At 46.2% G+C, this 17,291-nt stretch overlaps 1 protein-coding gene across 11 annotated transcripts in view; it reads left to right on the top strand.

The window, feature by feature from the left end:
- The first annotated feature begins 887 nt into the window (after window positions 1-887).
- RANBP3 (RAN binding protein 3) overlaps window positions 888-17,291 on the top strand; it is a 40,652-nt gene continuing 24,248 nt past the window's right edge. For 5 of the 11 annotated variants that reach the window (XM_048927280.1, XM_048927276.1, XM_048927274.1 and 2 more), the window contains exons 1-3: window positions 888-1,020; window positions 10,397-10,452; window positions 13,403-13,483. In XM_048927280.1, coding sequence (XP_048783237.1) covers window positions 999-1,020; window positions 10,397-10,452; window positions 13,403-13,483 — 159 coding nt within the window. In that variant the 5' untranslated portion in view covers window positions 888-998. Of the gene's footprint in view, window positions 1,021-10,396; window positions 10,453-13,398; window positions 13,484-17,291 lie in introns of those variants that run through there. The other 6 variants (XM_048927281.1, XM_048927279.1, XM_048927278.1 and 3 more) reach the window with 3 other exon arrangements.

Here is a 17,291-nt window from a genome sequence, read left to right as displayed (position 1 = left end):
AAAGGATGGTGGAACGCAATGAAAAGCTTGATAGTATTTTCATTCTGCCTCAGGTCTCTACTTCGAGTGAGAGGTTGACTCTGTTGCTTAAAGCATCCCTTGAGCATGGATGTGGCTTCCCCTTAGCTTCAAGACCTATTGAAGGTAATAAATGACTCACTGGCAACAAACAGGACCTGAGGAAATGGCCGCAAGCTGTACCAGAAGAGGTTTAGGCTAGACACATGGAAGAACTTTTTCTCTCAGATGGTGGTCAGGTGCTGCAATGGCTGCCCAGGGAGGTGGTGGAGTTGCCGTCCCTGGCAGTGCTCAAGAGGCGTCTGGATGAGGAGCTGCAAGATCTGGTTTAGTGCTTGTGGTAGCAGTGGTGATGGGAGGGCAGTTGGACAAGATGATCTTGCAGGTGTTTCCAACCTTGTGATTCTAGGATTCTATGACTGACACAGGCCAGCTTACAGCCCCTTCGTGGGGTCAGAAGAGCGTGGGTGGGCTGGGAGTTCTCATGTGATTCTATGTAAGCTGCCAGAGAACAGTAAAAAAGCGGCCATTGGGATGCAACAGCAGTCTGAGATGGTCCGAGTTCTGTCTGGAGTACAGCCTGCGGGAAATTCGAAGTTCACTTCGTCATAGCTGAAGGCAGGACTAAAGTCCAGTAAATCCCAGAAGCGCAGAGTTGGGACACAACGCCCCAAGTAGTAAACGGTAATTAACGAACCATGTAACAGCACAGCGAACACCGAACCGCTGCGCTGCTGACAGAACGGCAGCTGAGCCCTCAGTCCAGCGCGCCCGCCCCGAGGCGGTGCCACGCGCCACACCCCGGCCTGCCCTGCGCATGCGCGGAGCCACTCGCCACTCCGCTCCCGCCCCCTGCCCGCCCGGCCGACCGACCACGCATGCGCCGCGCGGCCGTAAATTGGCGCATGCGCGGCGCGGCCCGCCGGTGGTGGAAGCCGTCCGGCTGCGCGATGCATTTCGGGCGTGATTGAGGAAGTAAAATGGCGGACCTCGCGAACGAAGGTAGGCGGGCGCCGCCGTGCACGGCGCTGCTGGTTGGGCCCGGCCGTACGCAGCCCGCCGCGCGTCCGTCCCACTCGGTCCCCGCCATCCGCACCCGGCCGCTCTCAGCGCACCGCCTCTGCGCGGCCTCCCCGCGCCCCGGCCTTCGGGTGAGCGGCCGGACAAAGGCGGCGCCGCCGGGCCGCGCTGTGCCCCCCGCTCCGCCCCGGGGCCTCCTGCCGGCACGGCCTGCCGCTCCCAACCGCCCGCCCCGCGCGGTTCCCGCGGGCGGAGGGCTGCCCCGAGCGGGGCTGTTGGCCGGCCCGGCCCTTACTGCTGCTGTTCCTTCTGGCACGGCGAGCCCTTGGGGCTGCTGTGTGCGGCCGGGTGAGGTGTAACCGACGTTTCTTGGCTTAAAAAGCTTGGGAGTAAAGAACTCCGAGGAGTTGGAGTGCTGTGGGGTGTACAGGGGTGGTGTGTGAGGGTTCAGCTCCAAGGGGTGCAGGCTGCTGCTTAAATAACATCGGGTATCAGCAGGTTGGGCAGCTCTCGGTGGGCCCGGCTCAGCCTGCAGCATTTCTCCCAGAGTCCCACCCTCAGGAGCGACGCCTGGGGGCGGTGGGTGCAACTCCCTTCTCATCCTCACAGAAGGAGTTGAATGTGCTGAAGGAGACAAAACGCACAGTGCTTTCACACAGTGATTTTTCCTGATGCTCAGGCTTTCTACCAGTGGTTGTTTACAGCTCTGATGTTAACATTCTCCAGTGGGAAGTATCTATGGTAGGCATAACTTTTGGATGGGATCCCACCTGCAGCTGACCACAGCGTTACACTGAAAGCATTGAGTGAATCCTCTGATGCAGCACATGTGGAGTTGTTGGCTCCCCAACTGAAGAGATGCTGTCGGTACTCAAGAAGGCCCAATAAGTAGTTGTGAGAGCAGCAGTAAAATACATTATGGTTATTAGTGAGAAACTTGATGATGATATGTAGGACCTTATAATGAATTTTGATCTTTCATGGTGTTCTTTTAGCACCAGAAGTTTGGGAATGGCTGTTGTGGCTCATGCAAGCCCTTCACTTTAATTCCCAGTTTGAGAGGGAGCGTTAAACTGTAAGACATGTTCTAAGTTATCAGCATTCATTGTCTGGTTTGTCTTGTGTTTATGCTCCTAGCCCTGTATGTCTGCAGAATTTTGTAGCCTTTCTATGAGGGAAAACAAGAATCACAATGTGGTATCATCTGTATGTTTTCATCTCATCTTTCTTTCCTCTTTCTCCCTTCAGACACTTCCCTGACTCCAGTGAGTCCCCTCACCTGCAGATCTCTTTAGCTCGCGTCTCTTTCCAGAAGTATCATCTTCATCCTTCCCCGTTACATTTCTTCTCTCAAGAACAGCTTCCTTGAGGCAGAGCAGGACCAGCTTAGTTCTGATGTAGCTGGATGCATTTTCTGGTCTTAGCTTTCTTTCCACTGGTTCCATTTCTGAAGTATCTGATTTTTTTGCACAGCAGTGCAACCACATGTGCTTATGGCAGTGGCATCCTTCTGCAGGAAGTCGGTGTCTTCAGTAATCTTTGTTTGCAATGTTTGTGGTCTCTGACATTTCAGCGATGCTCCACGGTGACTTTCATCACTTTCTCCTCATTCTTAAGCATATTCCTGTTAGATTTTTCTGGCCTGTGTGTGAATGTCCTATTTCCCCACACCTGGGTGTTTTCATTTGAATATATGAAACAACTGTTTCTTTACGAATATTTCTTCAACCTTCTACTTTACATTGGTCCTTCTGTTTCAAGCGTTTGCTGGTTAAATGTTCACATGTGGTTAAAACAAATTGGGCAGTACAGCAGCACTTTCTCAACCATACCTCATAATGAAGTGTGACGCTAATTAGTTCTTGACACATAGTAGGCACAAATATGTAGAAAGTGGTTTCGGTCATTTTTGCAGATTGTTTTTCCTTAGCATGCTTAAGCAACAGCTTTTCTTGTTGGTTCCTGCAAGTGAAACTTGCTTGGGATCTTACCCATCTGAGTTCTGCAGTGAACCTTCCTCTGTCTTTTGGTCTGTTCTGCTCATATCCTTTCTGCTCACACATACAGAAATCATTCAGTGTGGTGCTTTTTCTGTGGCACTCCTTTGTTTCTATTTATTCATAGTTTTTTCCTTTTCCGACAGTATGCTGGTTAGTTTTACTTCCCAGGTTCTGACTTTTTAGTCTTAACACCTCAGTGGTGACTTAGCACTAAGTGTTCTACCGGTGTCCTTTAAGCTATTTTAACGGACAGCCTACGATCCATTTCTTCGTAGGATTCAGAACTACCACGTTGTCCTCAATCCATTTGTTCCATTAAAATTTTCCTTTAACTTACCTTTTCTCCTCTGTTGTGTTGGTGAAGCTGCACCTGTATCCCCTGGTAGTGGCTTGATGGCAAGCTGCATCCTGGCACACGGGTGCTGGATTGAGGGAGGGGTCCTCTTCTGAGAAGGGAGTGAAGAATGAGGTGGTTCTAATGGCACCTTCCTGAGTTTCTTCTGTTACAAAGCTTCCAAAGAACAGATCCCATTTTGGAATCAATCCCTGCCACGAGGGAGGTGAGCTGCTGAGTGTGGTGCTAATGAAGGGGAGAAGGCGAGCTCCTCTCCGCTGCTGGAAGTTCCATTACAGATTGGAATGAAGGCTTGAGGGATAGGCATCATGAAGCTCTGAAAAGCAGTTCTGGAATATTTTGGAATTGTATACACAGTTGTTATCATATGAAATAGGTATGGAATGATATTAGGAATTGTCTCTAAAGCCTTTGATGTGACATTCAGTGATTTATTTTTTTTTAGCCGGATCGTGATTTAAAACTGGCACTCATTACCCACAAATCTGTGACATATGATGGAGAACTGGAAAACTTCCTCTTGGGCACGCACTGACTTAAACCTTAATGCTCTTCTCATTAACCTGTAGTTAATGTACAACTCAGCATTTGTATATGACTGACTTGCTCCTGTGTCTGTGCTTTGGCTGATAGGATCTCTTCGTGTTGAGCGTGAATTATTTCTTTTCAGTCACTGAAGAGGTATAAGCTTTTCTCAGGGCCAGTGTGTGATTGCTTCCTTCCTATTTCCTGAACGGTGGGTGCCTGTGCTGCACTCCCTGTGTTGGCAAGCTCTGGCACTTCTGTAGGGACCAAGCAATGTTAGTTTACAAGATAACGGTCTGTGAACTGCAGCAGTTTGTTGTTGTCACCTTTTGGAGTGCTCTGTACCTCCACTGCAAAATAGTTGGGTTTCTGCACTGGTTCCTCATCTGCTGAGAATAAGCTGCTTTGTTTTTTCCCCATTCCTGGTATGTAACATTTGCTTTATGTCAAGTAGCTGAAATGAAACTACCTAAAGCAGAGGGAAACCTGCTGATGCCGCCAGGGCTTGGGAGATGAAATAACACCTTCTCTGCAGACACAAGAGGTTTGTGCTTTAAAAGTGGTAAAAACTTTCTAATTAATCTTAGATATGTAGAAAGCACTCTACATTCCCATACCAGCTGTAGCACTGCTTTGTAAAAGTTGCCTGCTTGTTCATATGATCAGAGACAAAAAGGGTTGAAGATGAACCAGACTGTCACATGCTTTACATCTTGAAAGCAGAGCTCTCAAAGTGAGGCGCAAGTATCTAGAAGTATATTTTTTTCCTCTTTTCCCCCACCATCCTGTTGTAACTTATATTCACCATGACTTCATTGGTGAACTCTGGATGTGAATGATCCAGTGTCATTAAGTATGATTGGACTTTGCTTGTGGGGTCTTTTTCAGTGATCAGCTGTTGGCTTCGTAGCTTTCTTCTTGCTTTCAGTCTATTCATAGCTATGGGAAAAGAAGAGTCTTGTTTTGTTTTCTGCCCCTTTGCAGTTCTGTGAAACAACAAATGCGGGGTCTCTTTTTTAGCTCCTTCTGCACTGAGCAACTTGCATGTATTGAGGTTGCAGAATATTTTTGCTGAAATAAGCACAATTTAAATTTAACCTTGAATTATTTTAGATTTAGATTCAGCCTTTAGTCAGAGGAACTTGTCCTTCTGTTCTGAGCTGGCACCCATCGCGATCAGAAGGTTACTTCTGAGGTGGCAGTGGACAAAGCTTCCTGTGCAAAGGCTCTGTAAGCCACTGCCTGTGGACAGGCATTTCTTTCTGCTTGCTACACAACTTATTTTTCCTTTACACAGCCCCTAAACTATCAAATGTAATAGCAGTGATGATCCTACATTTGATTTCATTCAGCAGCTTTTGAAGCAGGGAAGAAGTTACTTTAGTGAGTACTGTTGTTTCAAATGTCTTTATTTTACCAGGCGGCATTTCATTGGGGAATGTTGGAGAGACATTTGTCTGTGGGGAACTGTATAGCTGCATTCTATTTGTGCACACAACTTTATTCCTTAAAGGAACTGAAAGTCTTCGTGTGGTGGTGTTCTCAAATATCTTCTGCTTACCTGCATTCTTTAGAACATCTTTTTGTTTTTTTCTTTCTAAGCTGTTGCCATTGAATATTTTTCAGCTGGCACAGATTGAGGTTCCACCACTTTTCCACACTGCAGTATGAAGAGAACACCTGCAGTTATTTTCCAGGTTTGATACCACATGGGCTCCTACACGTGTGTAATTCAGCTGCTATTTCATAGTTTTGAGTGGTATCAGAGCAGGCAGGAAGAGTGGATTGGGTGCTGAGGAAGTAAGGTATGCTGAGAGAATGCTTACAGTCCGTATAACCAGCACTTAATTCTGTTTGCAGCTAATTTGTTTTTCTTTTTTTGCCCATTGTTTTTTCCAGATATTTTTGAGTATTCATTTTTGCCCAAATCTGATGGAAGAGTTAAGAAAACCTTCTGAAACATCAGAATAGTCACTTTTTCCTTCTATCCTTAGCAGCACTCTAGTTCTTCTGCAGCTGGTTTGATGCAGCATGCTGATCTCACACCCAGCCTTGGCAGGGATGCATATTGGTGCTTCCCATAGCCCAGTCTGTGGAGATCCCCCTCAACCTTTTTTTTTCCCCTTTGTGTTCCTTTTTAGCTGATTGTCAGCTGGTTTTGCTGTTCGTTTGTGTGTTGGCTTTACACCATTTTGGTGCCCGTTCTGCTCCAGCTGAGCTGGAAAGGATGTGCTGCTCTGGGTTGGGTGTAGGCTGGGCTCTGGCAGCTGTAGCAGAAGGATAGTGTCTTATTTCAACTCTGAAGTGAGTTATTTGATAATTAAGTGGGTCTGTTAATGAGCTAAGCCATCCTGGAGAAAATACAGAGCTGGTCTTTCTGAGACTGAGCAGAAAAGTGTAAGGAAGGGAGGAGTTGGGAAAGCTCTGTGCTGCTCCTCGCAGGGTTAATTCAGCTCTTCTTTAGAGCTTGCAGTGCTTTGAGGTGGAAAGTGGAGGAATGAAAGCAAATCGTAACATGTCCATGAAAATCAGTGTGTGTGCCCTGGTCTTTCAGGATGTTGCTGCTGGGCTTTCTTAATGTGTCATGCCTCTCCCTTAAGGACCAGAGCCTGGAGCACTGGAGGTGATGTGAGCATTTTCTGAGGAGCGTTCTTTCCCTGCCCCATGTATGCTTGATGTTTTAAACCTATGGAGAAGTACCTTTATATTTCCATATCAACCTGTTTTTTTTCTCCTTTCTGCTTATGTGCTGATTTGTGTGTATCTGTTTGCTGCTGTGTTTTCCTGGGGTCTGCAGCCGTGTTAGCACAGTAAACAGATACAACATGCATGGGGGAAAGATGCATGAAGATTCCCCCCATGCACATCCCCCAAGGAGCAGAACAAGCCCATAACTCAGTGCTCTCAAACAGTGCAGGAAATCCTCGCTTCAACAGAAATATCCCAAATTTCTAGATTTCAGTAGACTGTAATGTACTAAAGAGGACTCGGGAGAGCTGGGAATGAAAGTGAAGAGTTCCTCTCATAGACAAGTGCTCTTGCAGGGCAAAGCAAGGATCTGTGCTCCTGGGGAGGGGCTCCTCTCAGCTTATTGTCTGTTCTCTCAGCATCTCTTCCTCAATGTCATCCCCAGAAAATATCCTCTGGGTGTCAAAATATCCTCTGGAAGTTGAGATTCAGTACATCCATTATGTATTTTGGAGATTCATCATCCTTGAGGTCCCTTCCAACCCTGGCCATTCTGTAATAGGAATTGCATATTTAACGTTTCCTTAAAACAATTTCTGTAGTGCATTGCAGTTCATGTGCTGACCCACAGGTAAGCAATAAATTATCACTCTGAATCTCTTTCATGTGTTAACAGTCTAATTGCCCTTATCCTTGTTAACACTTCATTGTTTGTGGGTATGATCAATTTTTTTCTCTGCATTCATACATTATGATGGGCTCAAGTCAAGGCACGTGTTTTCAGCTTGTATGCATTGCACTTTGTAGATCCAAGCAAGGGCTTGCTTGCCTGGTTTCCTTGCAGTCAGATACTGCTGCACTTCTAAATGTAAGTTGGAATGAAGTTCCAGAAGAAAACATTTGCAGTGCTGTAGGTGCCATCAAAAATGGATTCATAAAGACATGTTTTTTATATTTGTGCACTCAGAATATCCATTGGGTTTTTCAGTTATGGGTCCTTTCATGCTGCAGCGAAGGCTCAGAACTTTGTATTTCAAAAATAACACTCAACCCCTATGGTTGTGTGGATGTCAGCTGTTGGAGGGGTAAAATGAGGTCACGTTTTGTCTAGTTGGAGGGAGCATGGCTGACCTTGTAGCCTCAGACACAGCTGTATGCGCATCAGAGTGAAAGAAGGAAAAACCTCGTGATAGAATGCATGATGTGAAGATGTGATACCTCTGAGCAGATGAGGGAGTAGCCTCTGACTTGGTTTTCAAGGCCTGTGAAGCAAGGTGAGTAGGTTTAGTAGTGTATCTGTGGTAATACATGAGGCATATCGATTGCTAATGACTTGACAGTGAAATGGCTGACAGCTCTGTTCTGTGATGAACCTGACGGTGCCTGGTGCAATGGAAGCACACTGAGTTGATGTGGAAATATGGCTTGTGCTTGCGTTGGTCACTCATCCAGTAAATCTTTTTCAGCACAGCGAATGGTGAGATCAGTCTGGGAGAAGAACAGAATTGAGGCAGAATTTGTCACCTCTGTGGTGGTAGTGACTGGGAAAAGCACTTGGGAGGAAGGGGAGGAGGAGAAATAAGATGGTTCTGGAATTTAGAATGGCAGTGAGGTGGTTCTGCAGGGGGGTTTGGTTTGAGGCAGATATCTGGAATAATAGAGAATGTCCTACAAGGGATTGGTTTTGTCCTGTTTACTGAAAAGCAGTATGGAAAAGGACTTGTGCAGAGTGCAAGTGCTTTCACAAGGGAAGCATCAAATATTACCTCGTTAATATGGTGTGTACATAAATGCAGTCAGGGAGAGCAGCACTTGTTCCTGTTTGTAATTTAACAAGTGAGGTAGTGAGTGATCCATGGTGACAATGACTTCATCTTAAAGCCTTTACTGAAAGTGCTTCCTCAGAACATGTGCGGTGTGCTCTGAAGGTCACGTCAGGAAACGCAGTGCTCCTCTTGCCTTGGGCTGGAATGAAGCGAGCTCTTGCGTGTGCTCTTGGTGCAGAACTCAGGGAGGACACGAAGTGAAGGATGTTCTTTATATAATTACCAGTGCTGCTTGTATTTTTCAATGTAAGAGCAGACCTCGTGTGCTTCTCAGAGAAGTGAGTCTGTATGGGAAACGCAGTCATGTCTTTAAAGGCTTTATATACGTGCAACAGAAATGGAGTTAAGTGCACAATATTGGTTAACATCTAAAAAAATAGTGCTGATACAGTGCAAGCCCTGCTAAACAGCTGTGTAACATTATAACAGGGCACTCACACCTCAGCAGCATTGTAGATTTTGGATCCGTGGTGAAGAATGTGCCTGCTGCAATGGGATGGTGGTGAGCAGAGCTGTCATTGCTGTAATTGCGTCATTAATTAATATTAAAATGCTCTAAATGCTTCTTTTTTTCATTGCCTTAAAGGGAAGGATCTTAAGTTGTAAGCTCTTCCTGCATGAGCCAAACCTGGCCAGGAGGGGAGTCCAGAATTGTCCCTGCCTTGTGGGGATGTGGCTGCTCCCTCCAGAAGGAGCTATTATATTGCCATAGACTCAGTTTTTGGGGCAGGTGTAGCAGTTAGGTGTGAGATTCAGTAGATTCAATTACAGTGTTTTTGTTATTTCTGGATAAGGCTCTTAGAAGGGTGGAAAGTCCGCCCTCAAGTAATGTAGAGTTCTTAGCTGGCAAACAAAATAATTACTCTATCACTTCACTTTGTCACCACAGCTGACCCAATAGCTGTTCTTACACCTTTAGTCCTGTGAAGTACCTAATCTTGTTCATAGAACCAAATAATTGCCACGATGGAGCTTTAGCACAGAAGTCAGCCCAGGTACGGCTCTCCCTGCATTCCTCCCCTGCAGCAGTGTCTCACTGAAGACAAACTGAAATGCTGTCCTCATGCTCAGCCCTGTGAGCATGGGGCAGGGTTGCTGACTGCGCAGTATGCATCTAGTTTCTTTGAATACATCACATGAAATCACTTGGTTAAGGTTGAGGAAAACCCATTTCTCCTCTTCACCCCCTACCCCCTCATTTTGGCATCATTAGGGGCAATGGAAAACAAGCATTCATTCCAGAAACTCACTTTGCTCTTGAACTGAATGTTGTGTGTATTTAGAAGCATATCCTGCTAATGCTTCAATCTGAACTTCAGGTAGGTAGCAGATCTGCTTTTCCAGTTGCACACGTGAGGCTGGTACCTCTAATAATGTACACAGGATGTTTATTTTACAAATATAAAATTATATATGTATATATGTATAAATTGTTTATTTGTAAATAGTTGGGTGCAGTTGCTTTTCTGTAAATACCCTTCCTACTCTCTGAGTAAAAGACTTCTTCCCAACATCTAACCTAGTTCTATCCTCTTCTAATGTGAAGCCATTTCCCCTTGTCTTATCTACTGCATTGGTGCAGTACTGTGGGAAAGGAAGATCTTTTGCTGACAAAATTTGTGTTCAAGAGTTACACTCTGGGCAAAGAGCCTCTTGCTGCTGATGCGCTCACATAAGGTGGAAGGGCTGCTCTGAAATGGATCTGGGGAGAGCAGAGAGTCTGTGCAGCTTTTGGGTACCAGTCCTGTCAGTTGTATTTCTGTTCCTAACACACTTCTGCCTTTTGCAGATCAAGTCCTTATAATAATTATGTCTTGCTAGGAACCTGTGGAAGCAACTTGTGTAACTGAAATGTAATTATATTCTTGAAGTTCTTTCTGTAAAAGTTTCATAGATCATAAAGCTGTCATATTAGTTAATAATTAATATGGTTGGAAAAAAAACAACAATTTTTCTTTTTGCAGAAAAACCTGCCATTGCTCCACCTGTCTTTGTATTTCAGAAGGATAAAGCACAGAAGGTAAGGAGATGCTGATAATGTGTATCATTGCTTTTCATCCTGTAGCCCTAATCCACGTTTCTTGGTGAGCAGTCACTGGTGTGTTCTGTGAAGGTGGACAGTGGAGCATTAATGCTGTAAGGAGGCACTGGGTGAAGCAGAGGGATGCAGGTGGGGAGAGAGGTGATGATGATGCCAGAGGTGGGTAGCTCTTCAGACAGAAAGCAGAGCAAATTGAGGAGAGAAACTGTCTTCAAAGCTGTACCTTAAAAGAACAGGTGGCCAAGGAGTGCTTGCAGTTTTCTGATAATAGAGCAAAGAAAGAAAACCCGTGGTCTGGATTATTGCTTTTCACATTGGTGTATTTGTATATCGTGTGTCCTTGTGTAGTAAGCTATGATGTGTCCAGTTTCTTTGGTAATGCCTCTACCCACGTGTGCCTGTCCCCTGCTTTTGAATGTGAAGCAGCAGTGTTGAGGTCAGAGCTGTGCCACAGCCTGCTGGGCAGTGGAAGTGTGGGGTGGGCAGGATGGGAGGCGCTGAGCACGAAGCAGAGCCCGGAGGCTCCCTCTGCCTTAAAGGAGCACTGTGAGCTGTGCACACCAGGAAGGTTATGGAGTCTCCTTGGAAATACTTGGAAGCCACCTGGGCAACCCGCTCCTCAGGGTGTCCCTGTAGAGCTTGTGTGTGCCTGCAGGAGGAGCTGAGCTCAGGAGGGGAATGGCAGCGTTGAAGGAAGAAGTGGGGCTTTCCCTTAAGTGGAAATTTTTACTAAATGGAAATAGATGTAATGGAGAACTATGTATGCAGGCAGGGTGCAGTGTAGGTTGCATGCCTTGTCACTTTGAAACCGAGACGCAGAATGGTGTGCATGAGCGCTAAGGTAGCTGTTCTTGCACTGTTGTGTTCAAATGGTAAGTCTGCTAATTTCTGATCTTGAGAACTAATTTTTGGGGGGAAAAAAGTAGGAACGTACGAAGAAATGGCTGTATTAAAATTACTCCTGGTGAATAATGAGTAAGAGATGTCAACATTTGGAAAATAATAATCAAGGTTACATTTTCTTCACATCAGCAGATGTGTAGGCATAGCCATGTTCTCTTGCCCCAGAGGTATCAGGTGTCATTGCCTCATGGCTTCAGCAGCACTTACATGCGGCAATTCCCTCCTCATAGCCAGTCTTTCACAATAAACTTCCTCAAAAGTACAAATGCTATTTTGAGAGAAGTCTTTTTGAATGGTTGGGTTGTCATCTGTGCCACCAAAATATCCTCTCAAATGTTTGAGGAGAAGCACTGCACTGTCTGTAATTGGTAGGTTCTCTTTGGTTGGAACAAGTGCCAGGCTTGAGCTTTCTCGTGGGTTTAGTAGGCACGTTTGTCAGCAGGTGCTTGAAATCTTTTATCAGATTAGAAGAGATTAGACCTACTGTTTTTTTTTTTGTTTTTTTTTTTCCTAGTATAGGCTAGCACAGCTACATATATCCCATAGTAGATGGTACTTTCGAGGCATTCATTCCTTTTAGTTTTTACAGTGACAACTTTACACGTACTTAAAAGTGGAGGGGACGTTAGTTTGGTTCACGTTTCCTTCTAGGAGCTCCTGATCACAGCGTTGGCTGTTCCTGAAGCTCCTTCTGAATTGCACAGGCATGTTTTCTTCTTGTGTGTCCTTCAGCTTGGCAGTGCTTCCATGGTTGAATTGGAAGTGGAGTGATCCTAATGTGCAGCCTATGCAGAGCACCATGCTGCTGTCATTCCTTTACTGGCCTGCTTCTTCAGCACGAAATCAGCAGGTCTTGGGAGCTTGTGTTTCGTTGTGTAGCATCTACACAGAGTGCAGGCCTCCAGTGCTGGGTTGTGTTGGGCTGCAGGAAATACGGCTTCAAGAAAATATTCATGAAGAATCTTAATGGACTGCAGATTTAATGTCTCTTGAGACTGGTGGTGAGAATCCTCAGCATGAGCCAGCAGTGCAGCCTGAAGGCCAAGCAATATCCTGGGCACCAACAGAGGGGTGGCGGGGGGGGGAGAAGGGGGGGGAGTGTTTCCTCTGTTCTGCCCTTGTAAGGCCCCACCTGCAGTACTTGGCCCCCAGCACAGAAGGGATGTGGGAGTGGGTCCAGGGGAGTGCCATGAAGATGTTCAGAAGGCTGGAGCTCCTCTGCTATGAGAACAAGCTGAGAGTTGGGGTGGTTCAGCATGGAGGATAAAAAGGCTCCAGGGAGACCCCTGTTGTGGCTGTCCAGTACTTGAAGAAGGGAACTTAGAAGCAGGAGGGGGACCAACTTTATATGGACAGATAGTGATAGGAGAAAGGGGAATGGCTCTAAACTAGAAGAGGGGAGATTGTTTGCTCAGATGGTGGTGAGGTCCTGGCACTGCTGCCCAGAGAAGCTGTGGATTTCCTGTTGCTGGGGCTGCCCAGAGCCAGGTTGGATGGGACCCTGGACAGCCTGATGTGGTAGGGAGCAACCAGCCCAGCACAGGGTCCATTCCAACCACTCTGTGATCCAGGATTCTGGGGAGGCAGATCTGATTTCATCTCCATAGCTACTGCTGTGGATGCTGTGTGCCATCCTGATGGGATGCATGGAGGCCCATGGCTGAAAGAAACAACATGCAGCCACGGAGAGCAGAGGTGCGTTAGGAACTGGTGGAGGTCCTGTGTTGTGTTGATGCTGTTGGGCATCTGTTAACAGAGGAGTTTTTCCTGAAGTAACACTTAAAAAATAACTTTAAGATAGCTGATGTGCCAGGTTTGTATGCAGTTGAGTAACTGATCAGATCTAGCAGTGTTCACGTGGCAGAGTACACACAGCGGTGGCTCAGAATGATGTCTTAATTCAGCTTTCAGGGAGCAAATTGTGGGTCTTTTAACTAAGTTTCATGGTAGCACACAGTGGCAGTGTGAAGCTGGATGCCCATGGCTAGTCCATCTTACTTAGGAGTCTTTTTGTTCCCTGAGACAGTTGCTGTCTCCAGGAGGAGCAGGAATGGCTCTGCGCGGTGACTCTGGATGCTCTGAGGAGTTGGTGCAAGCAGCAGACCAGGTAGGTCTGTTGGGAAATAAATTAGACAGCATAGTGGTGGCTCATGCACTCCTTTATAATTGGCCTTGCTTTTTAATTATCACTTATTCGGTCCTTTCAGGCTTTGTTTAGAGCTTTTCTTTCACTCACTGCTGTCCCCTGTTTCCACATCTCTTGAATCTACATCTCCATTATTTCTTACCTCCTTAATTTCTTACAAGAACTGTTTTTCAGTTTTCCCTCAGCTTTCTATGTGAATGATGGCGGCCAGTTATCTTGCTTGCTGCTTAATACATTGACAGCCCTTTATCTGAAGAACAGAGTTTCTGTTGCTGACACTGGTTGGAAAATTGCATCAGCTTTTGAGGACTCATAGCTGTTAAGATCAAAATGCAAAATCAAGTCCCAACCTCATTATGTTAAGCATAACACATCACTATTACTCCATTATCTATGGTGATAACTTACACATGAGCTACAGTGTGCTTTTCTGAGCACTTTTGGAAGGAAAGATTTTAAGGATGTCTCTGAAGAAGGGTGGTTTGTGTACTTGGGTCACATTCCATCCTGAATGGCCCTACAAAACAATGCAGTGCTAAAGGACTGAATGGCAGCTGATCATAAAGCTTAAGGGTTAGTTGTAGAGTGAGCAAGGATTTACATCCTTCAGATGTTGAATCTGTTATCCAGGTCTTAACTGTGGAGCGTTAATAATAGACTTTTCAGCTCCACATGTTCTGAAAATGGTGGCACGAGCAAGAGCATGTGCCTGAGCATAGAAATGTGGAAGTTGGTCAGGGCACAAGTCTAGAATTGACTTGAAGTCTGAATTGGATTTTGCGTGATTTGGAAATGCTTGGTTTTTGGTGTTTTGAGGAGGGGTTATGAACCATTACTCTTGTTGTGGATTTGACTTGTTGGGTTTGGCTGGTGTTAGAGAAAAATTGTGGAGGAAGCAACTTGAGGAAGAGGCGCCAGTATCATTTTGCAGGCTGTCTTAGCAGCCATTGCATGGCTGCTCCAGGTTCTGTCAGTTGGAGTAACTCAACTGTGCTGTAAGTCAACAGCGTGCTTAAAAGTGATGCCTAAGTTGTGCACACACTGCTGCAATGGAAAGAACAATCTTAAGTGTGCTTGTGACCGTTGTAGAAGGCAAAGCTTTAGAGGAATATGAGGAGGGTGATGTATCTGAAAGCTTTTGAAGATGGCAGTGAGAGTTCAGCTCCTGAAACAGGAAAAGATTGGGAAACTGGGAGCCATCTCTGTGGGCTGCTGGGTGTGGATGGGGAAGATGGGGAAAGGAGCCCTGCATGACATGTGAACTTCAGAACTGGGGGTAAAACCAGGCTGATATAAGAATGCTTATCCAGTCTTTGCTTGAAAGGAATGTTACTTCCTTCCCTGTGTTATATTTTGCATCACATTAATCTATGTATTTTTCCACATCTCTTTTGCTGTGTCCTATAAAACAGCAGAAGCAGAGTCGCCAAGCAGACTTCTGTGTATTAAATCTGAATGTTTTATTTTTGCTTATTTTAGTGAAATAATTTTAGTTTGATCTGGCTGAGCAAGGTGATGTGCTGTAATTGACTTCCTAACGTTATTTCTGAAGTGAAGAGGTCAGCAAATACATCTGATAGTGAGTATGGCTGAAGACTAACGTGAGTTTTGAGGGAGTCTGTGGCTTCTTTTGAATGTGCTATTTGAGAACAGTTGCATAAATGTCTTGGAGTTCTGCGAGCAGAAATCTTGAGGCCTTTGTCAGATTTGCCTTCTCTAATGTAAATCATATCCTATTAGCACAGGCTGGTCTCTTGCAGTGGCTTTGTTCCATTTGATATGTACACTTTAAAAAATTCATTTGTATGAATTTGGTTAAGGAACATTCATCTTGGCATCGGGTTTTTCTGCAAAAGGAGTAATTGCATTAATGGCTATTTTTAATTCTGCAGCTCTTGTGCTGTCATAGTCTCTGCATTTGCTCCAGATCTGTATTCCTGCTCCTGTTCCCCAGAAATTATGTATTGTTTCTGAAGAATCCAAAGCCGTTTAGCTATTTTTCATGTGGGAATGCTTCTGTAACCTTTCCTATGCTCTATTTGTTGTCTTAAAGGCACTAAATCTTTCCCAGTCATCTTCACCTCAGTGTCTGTCCAGTTTCCAGTCATTCCATTGACCCCTGGTGACAGTTAGCTCACCTCAAGGTTGGTTTGGTCCATGTACAAGGATGGTGGTCTTTGAACTCCCAGTGTCTTTGGAAGCTTGCTGGTTCTGCTCAAAGGGAGTGGAGGCTTAAATACCAAAACAGTTTCTGTTTGAGAATTGGGAGCCTGACTGGATCCAGTTAACTCAAGGCTGAGCGTCAGGAAATACTGCTTTTCTGAAGGAGTGGGCAGGCACTGCAATGGGCTGCCTGGGGGGTGGTGGAGTCACTGACCCTGGAGGTGTTCAAGGAATGTCTGGACTTTGTGTTGAGAGACACGGTTTGGTGAGAGCTATTGGGGACGGGTGGATGGTTGGACTGAGTGATCTTGAGGTCTTTGCCAACCTTGGTGTTTCTGTGATTGCTGCCAGAGGGCTGTGGTCAATGGATCTGTGTCCTTATGGGGACTGGTGACAAGTGGTGACCAGGGTCCATCTTGGGACCGCTGCTCTTCAGCATCTTCCTAATGGCAAAGAAGTGGGATTGAGTGCACCCTCAGCAAGTCTTGATGGCAGTGAGCTGAGTGGTGTGGGAGATGCAACAGAAAGAAGGGGTGCCATCTGGGGGGACCTGGACAGGCTTGAAAAGTGGGTGCAGGTGAACTGAATGATGTTCAGTGGGGCCAAGTGCAAGGTGCTGTACCTGAGCCAGGGCAGTTCTGGATCCAGACTGGGAGAAGAATTCATTGAGGACAGCACTGCAGAGAAGGATCTGAGGGTCCTAGGGGATGAAAAGCTTGACGTGAGCCAGCAGTGTGTGCTTGCAGCCCAGAAGGTCAATGGTATCCTGAGCTCCATCAGCAGAGGGTTGGCAGTGGGCAGGAAGGGGACTGAGCCCTCTGCTCTGCCCTTATGAGGTTGGGAGTACTGCGTCTGGTCCTGGAGTGCCCAGCACAAGGAGGACGTGGAGCTGTTGGAACAGAGGAGGCCATGAAGATACTCAGAGGACTGGAGCACTTCTGCTATGAGAACAGGCCAAGGAAGCTGGGAGTGTTCAGCCTGGAGAAAGGAAGACTCTGGGGAGACTTCTTTACAGCCTTCCAGTACCTGAAAGGATCTTATAACCAGGAGAGAGTGGTTTTTGTGTGGGTCAATAGTGATAGGACAAGGGGGAATGGCTTTAAACTAGAACAGGGGAGGTTGAGGTTGGATGTAAGGATGAAATTCTTCACTCAGAGGGCAGTGAGACCCTGGCACTGCCCAGAGCTGTGGGTGCCCCATCCTTGGAGCTGCCCCAGGCTGTGGATGGGCCCTAGGCAGACTGGTCTGGGGAGGCACTCAGCCCACAGCAGGAGTGGGGCTGGGGGGCCTTAGAGTCCCTTCCAACCTGTGATTCTGAGGTGTGTGATGAGTGCAGGTGCATGTGCAGCCTGTGTGTGGGAAGGAAGGCTGAAGCTGCTGGGAGCTGAGCTGCTTGATTGCTGATCTGGAGAGAGGGCTGGGAGAAATGGGCTGGGGTTGGGACTTCAGAGCAAGAGGGCTGGAGGGGGGGACCTGCAACACGAGCTGTGAGGGAAAATGGCATCGCTGGTGCTGCTGCTTACATAATTATGCATACATAACATAAACATGCATTACATAAACTGCTTCGATTGTTTGTGATGTGGAAAACTTTATTCTTGCATTT

Source organism: Lagopus muta, chromosome 26 (genome assembly GCF_023343835.1).
Source record: "Lagopus muta isolate bLagMut1 chromosome 26, bLagMut1 primary, whole genome shotgun sequence".
Lineage (NCBI taxonomy): Eukaryota > Metazoa > Chordata > Aves > Galliformes > Phasianidae > Lagopus > Lagopus muta.
The sequence above is the reverse complement of the archived record's forward strand: the minus strand, read 5'-3'. Positions and strand labels throughout refer to the sequence as shown.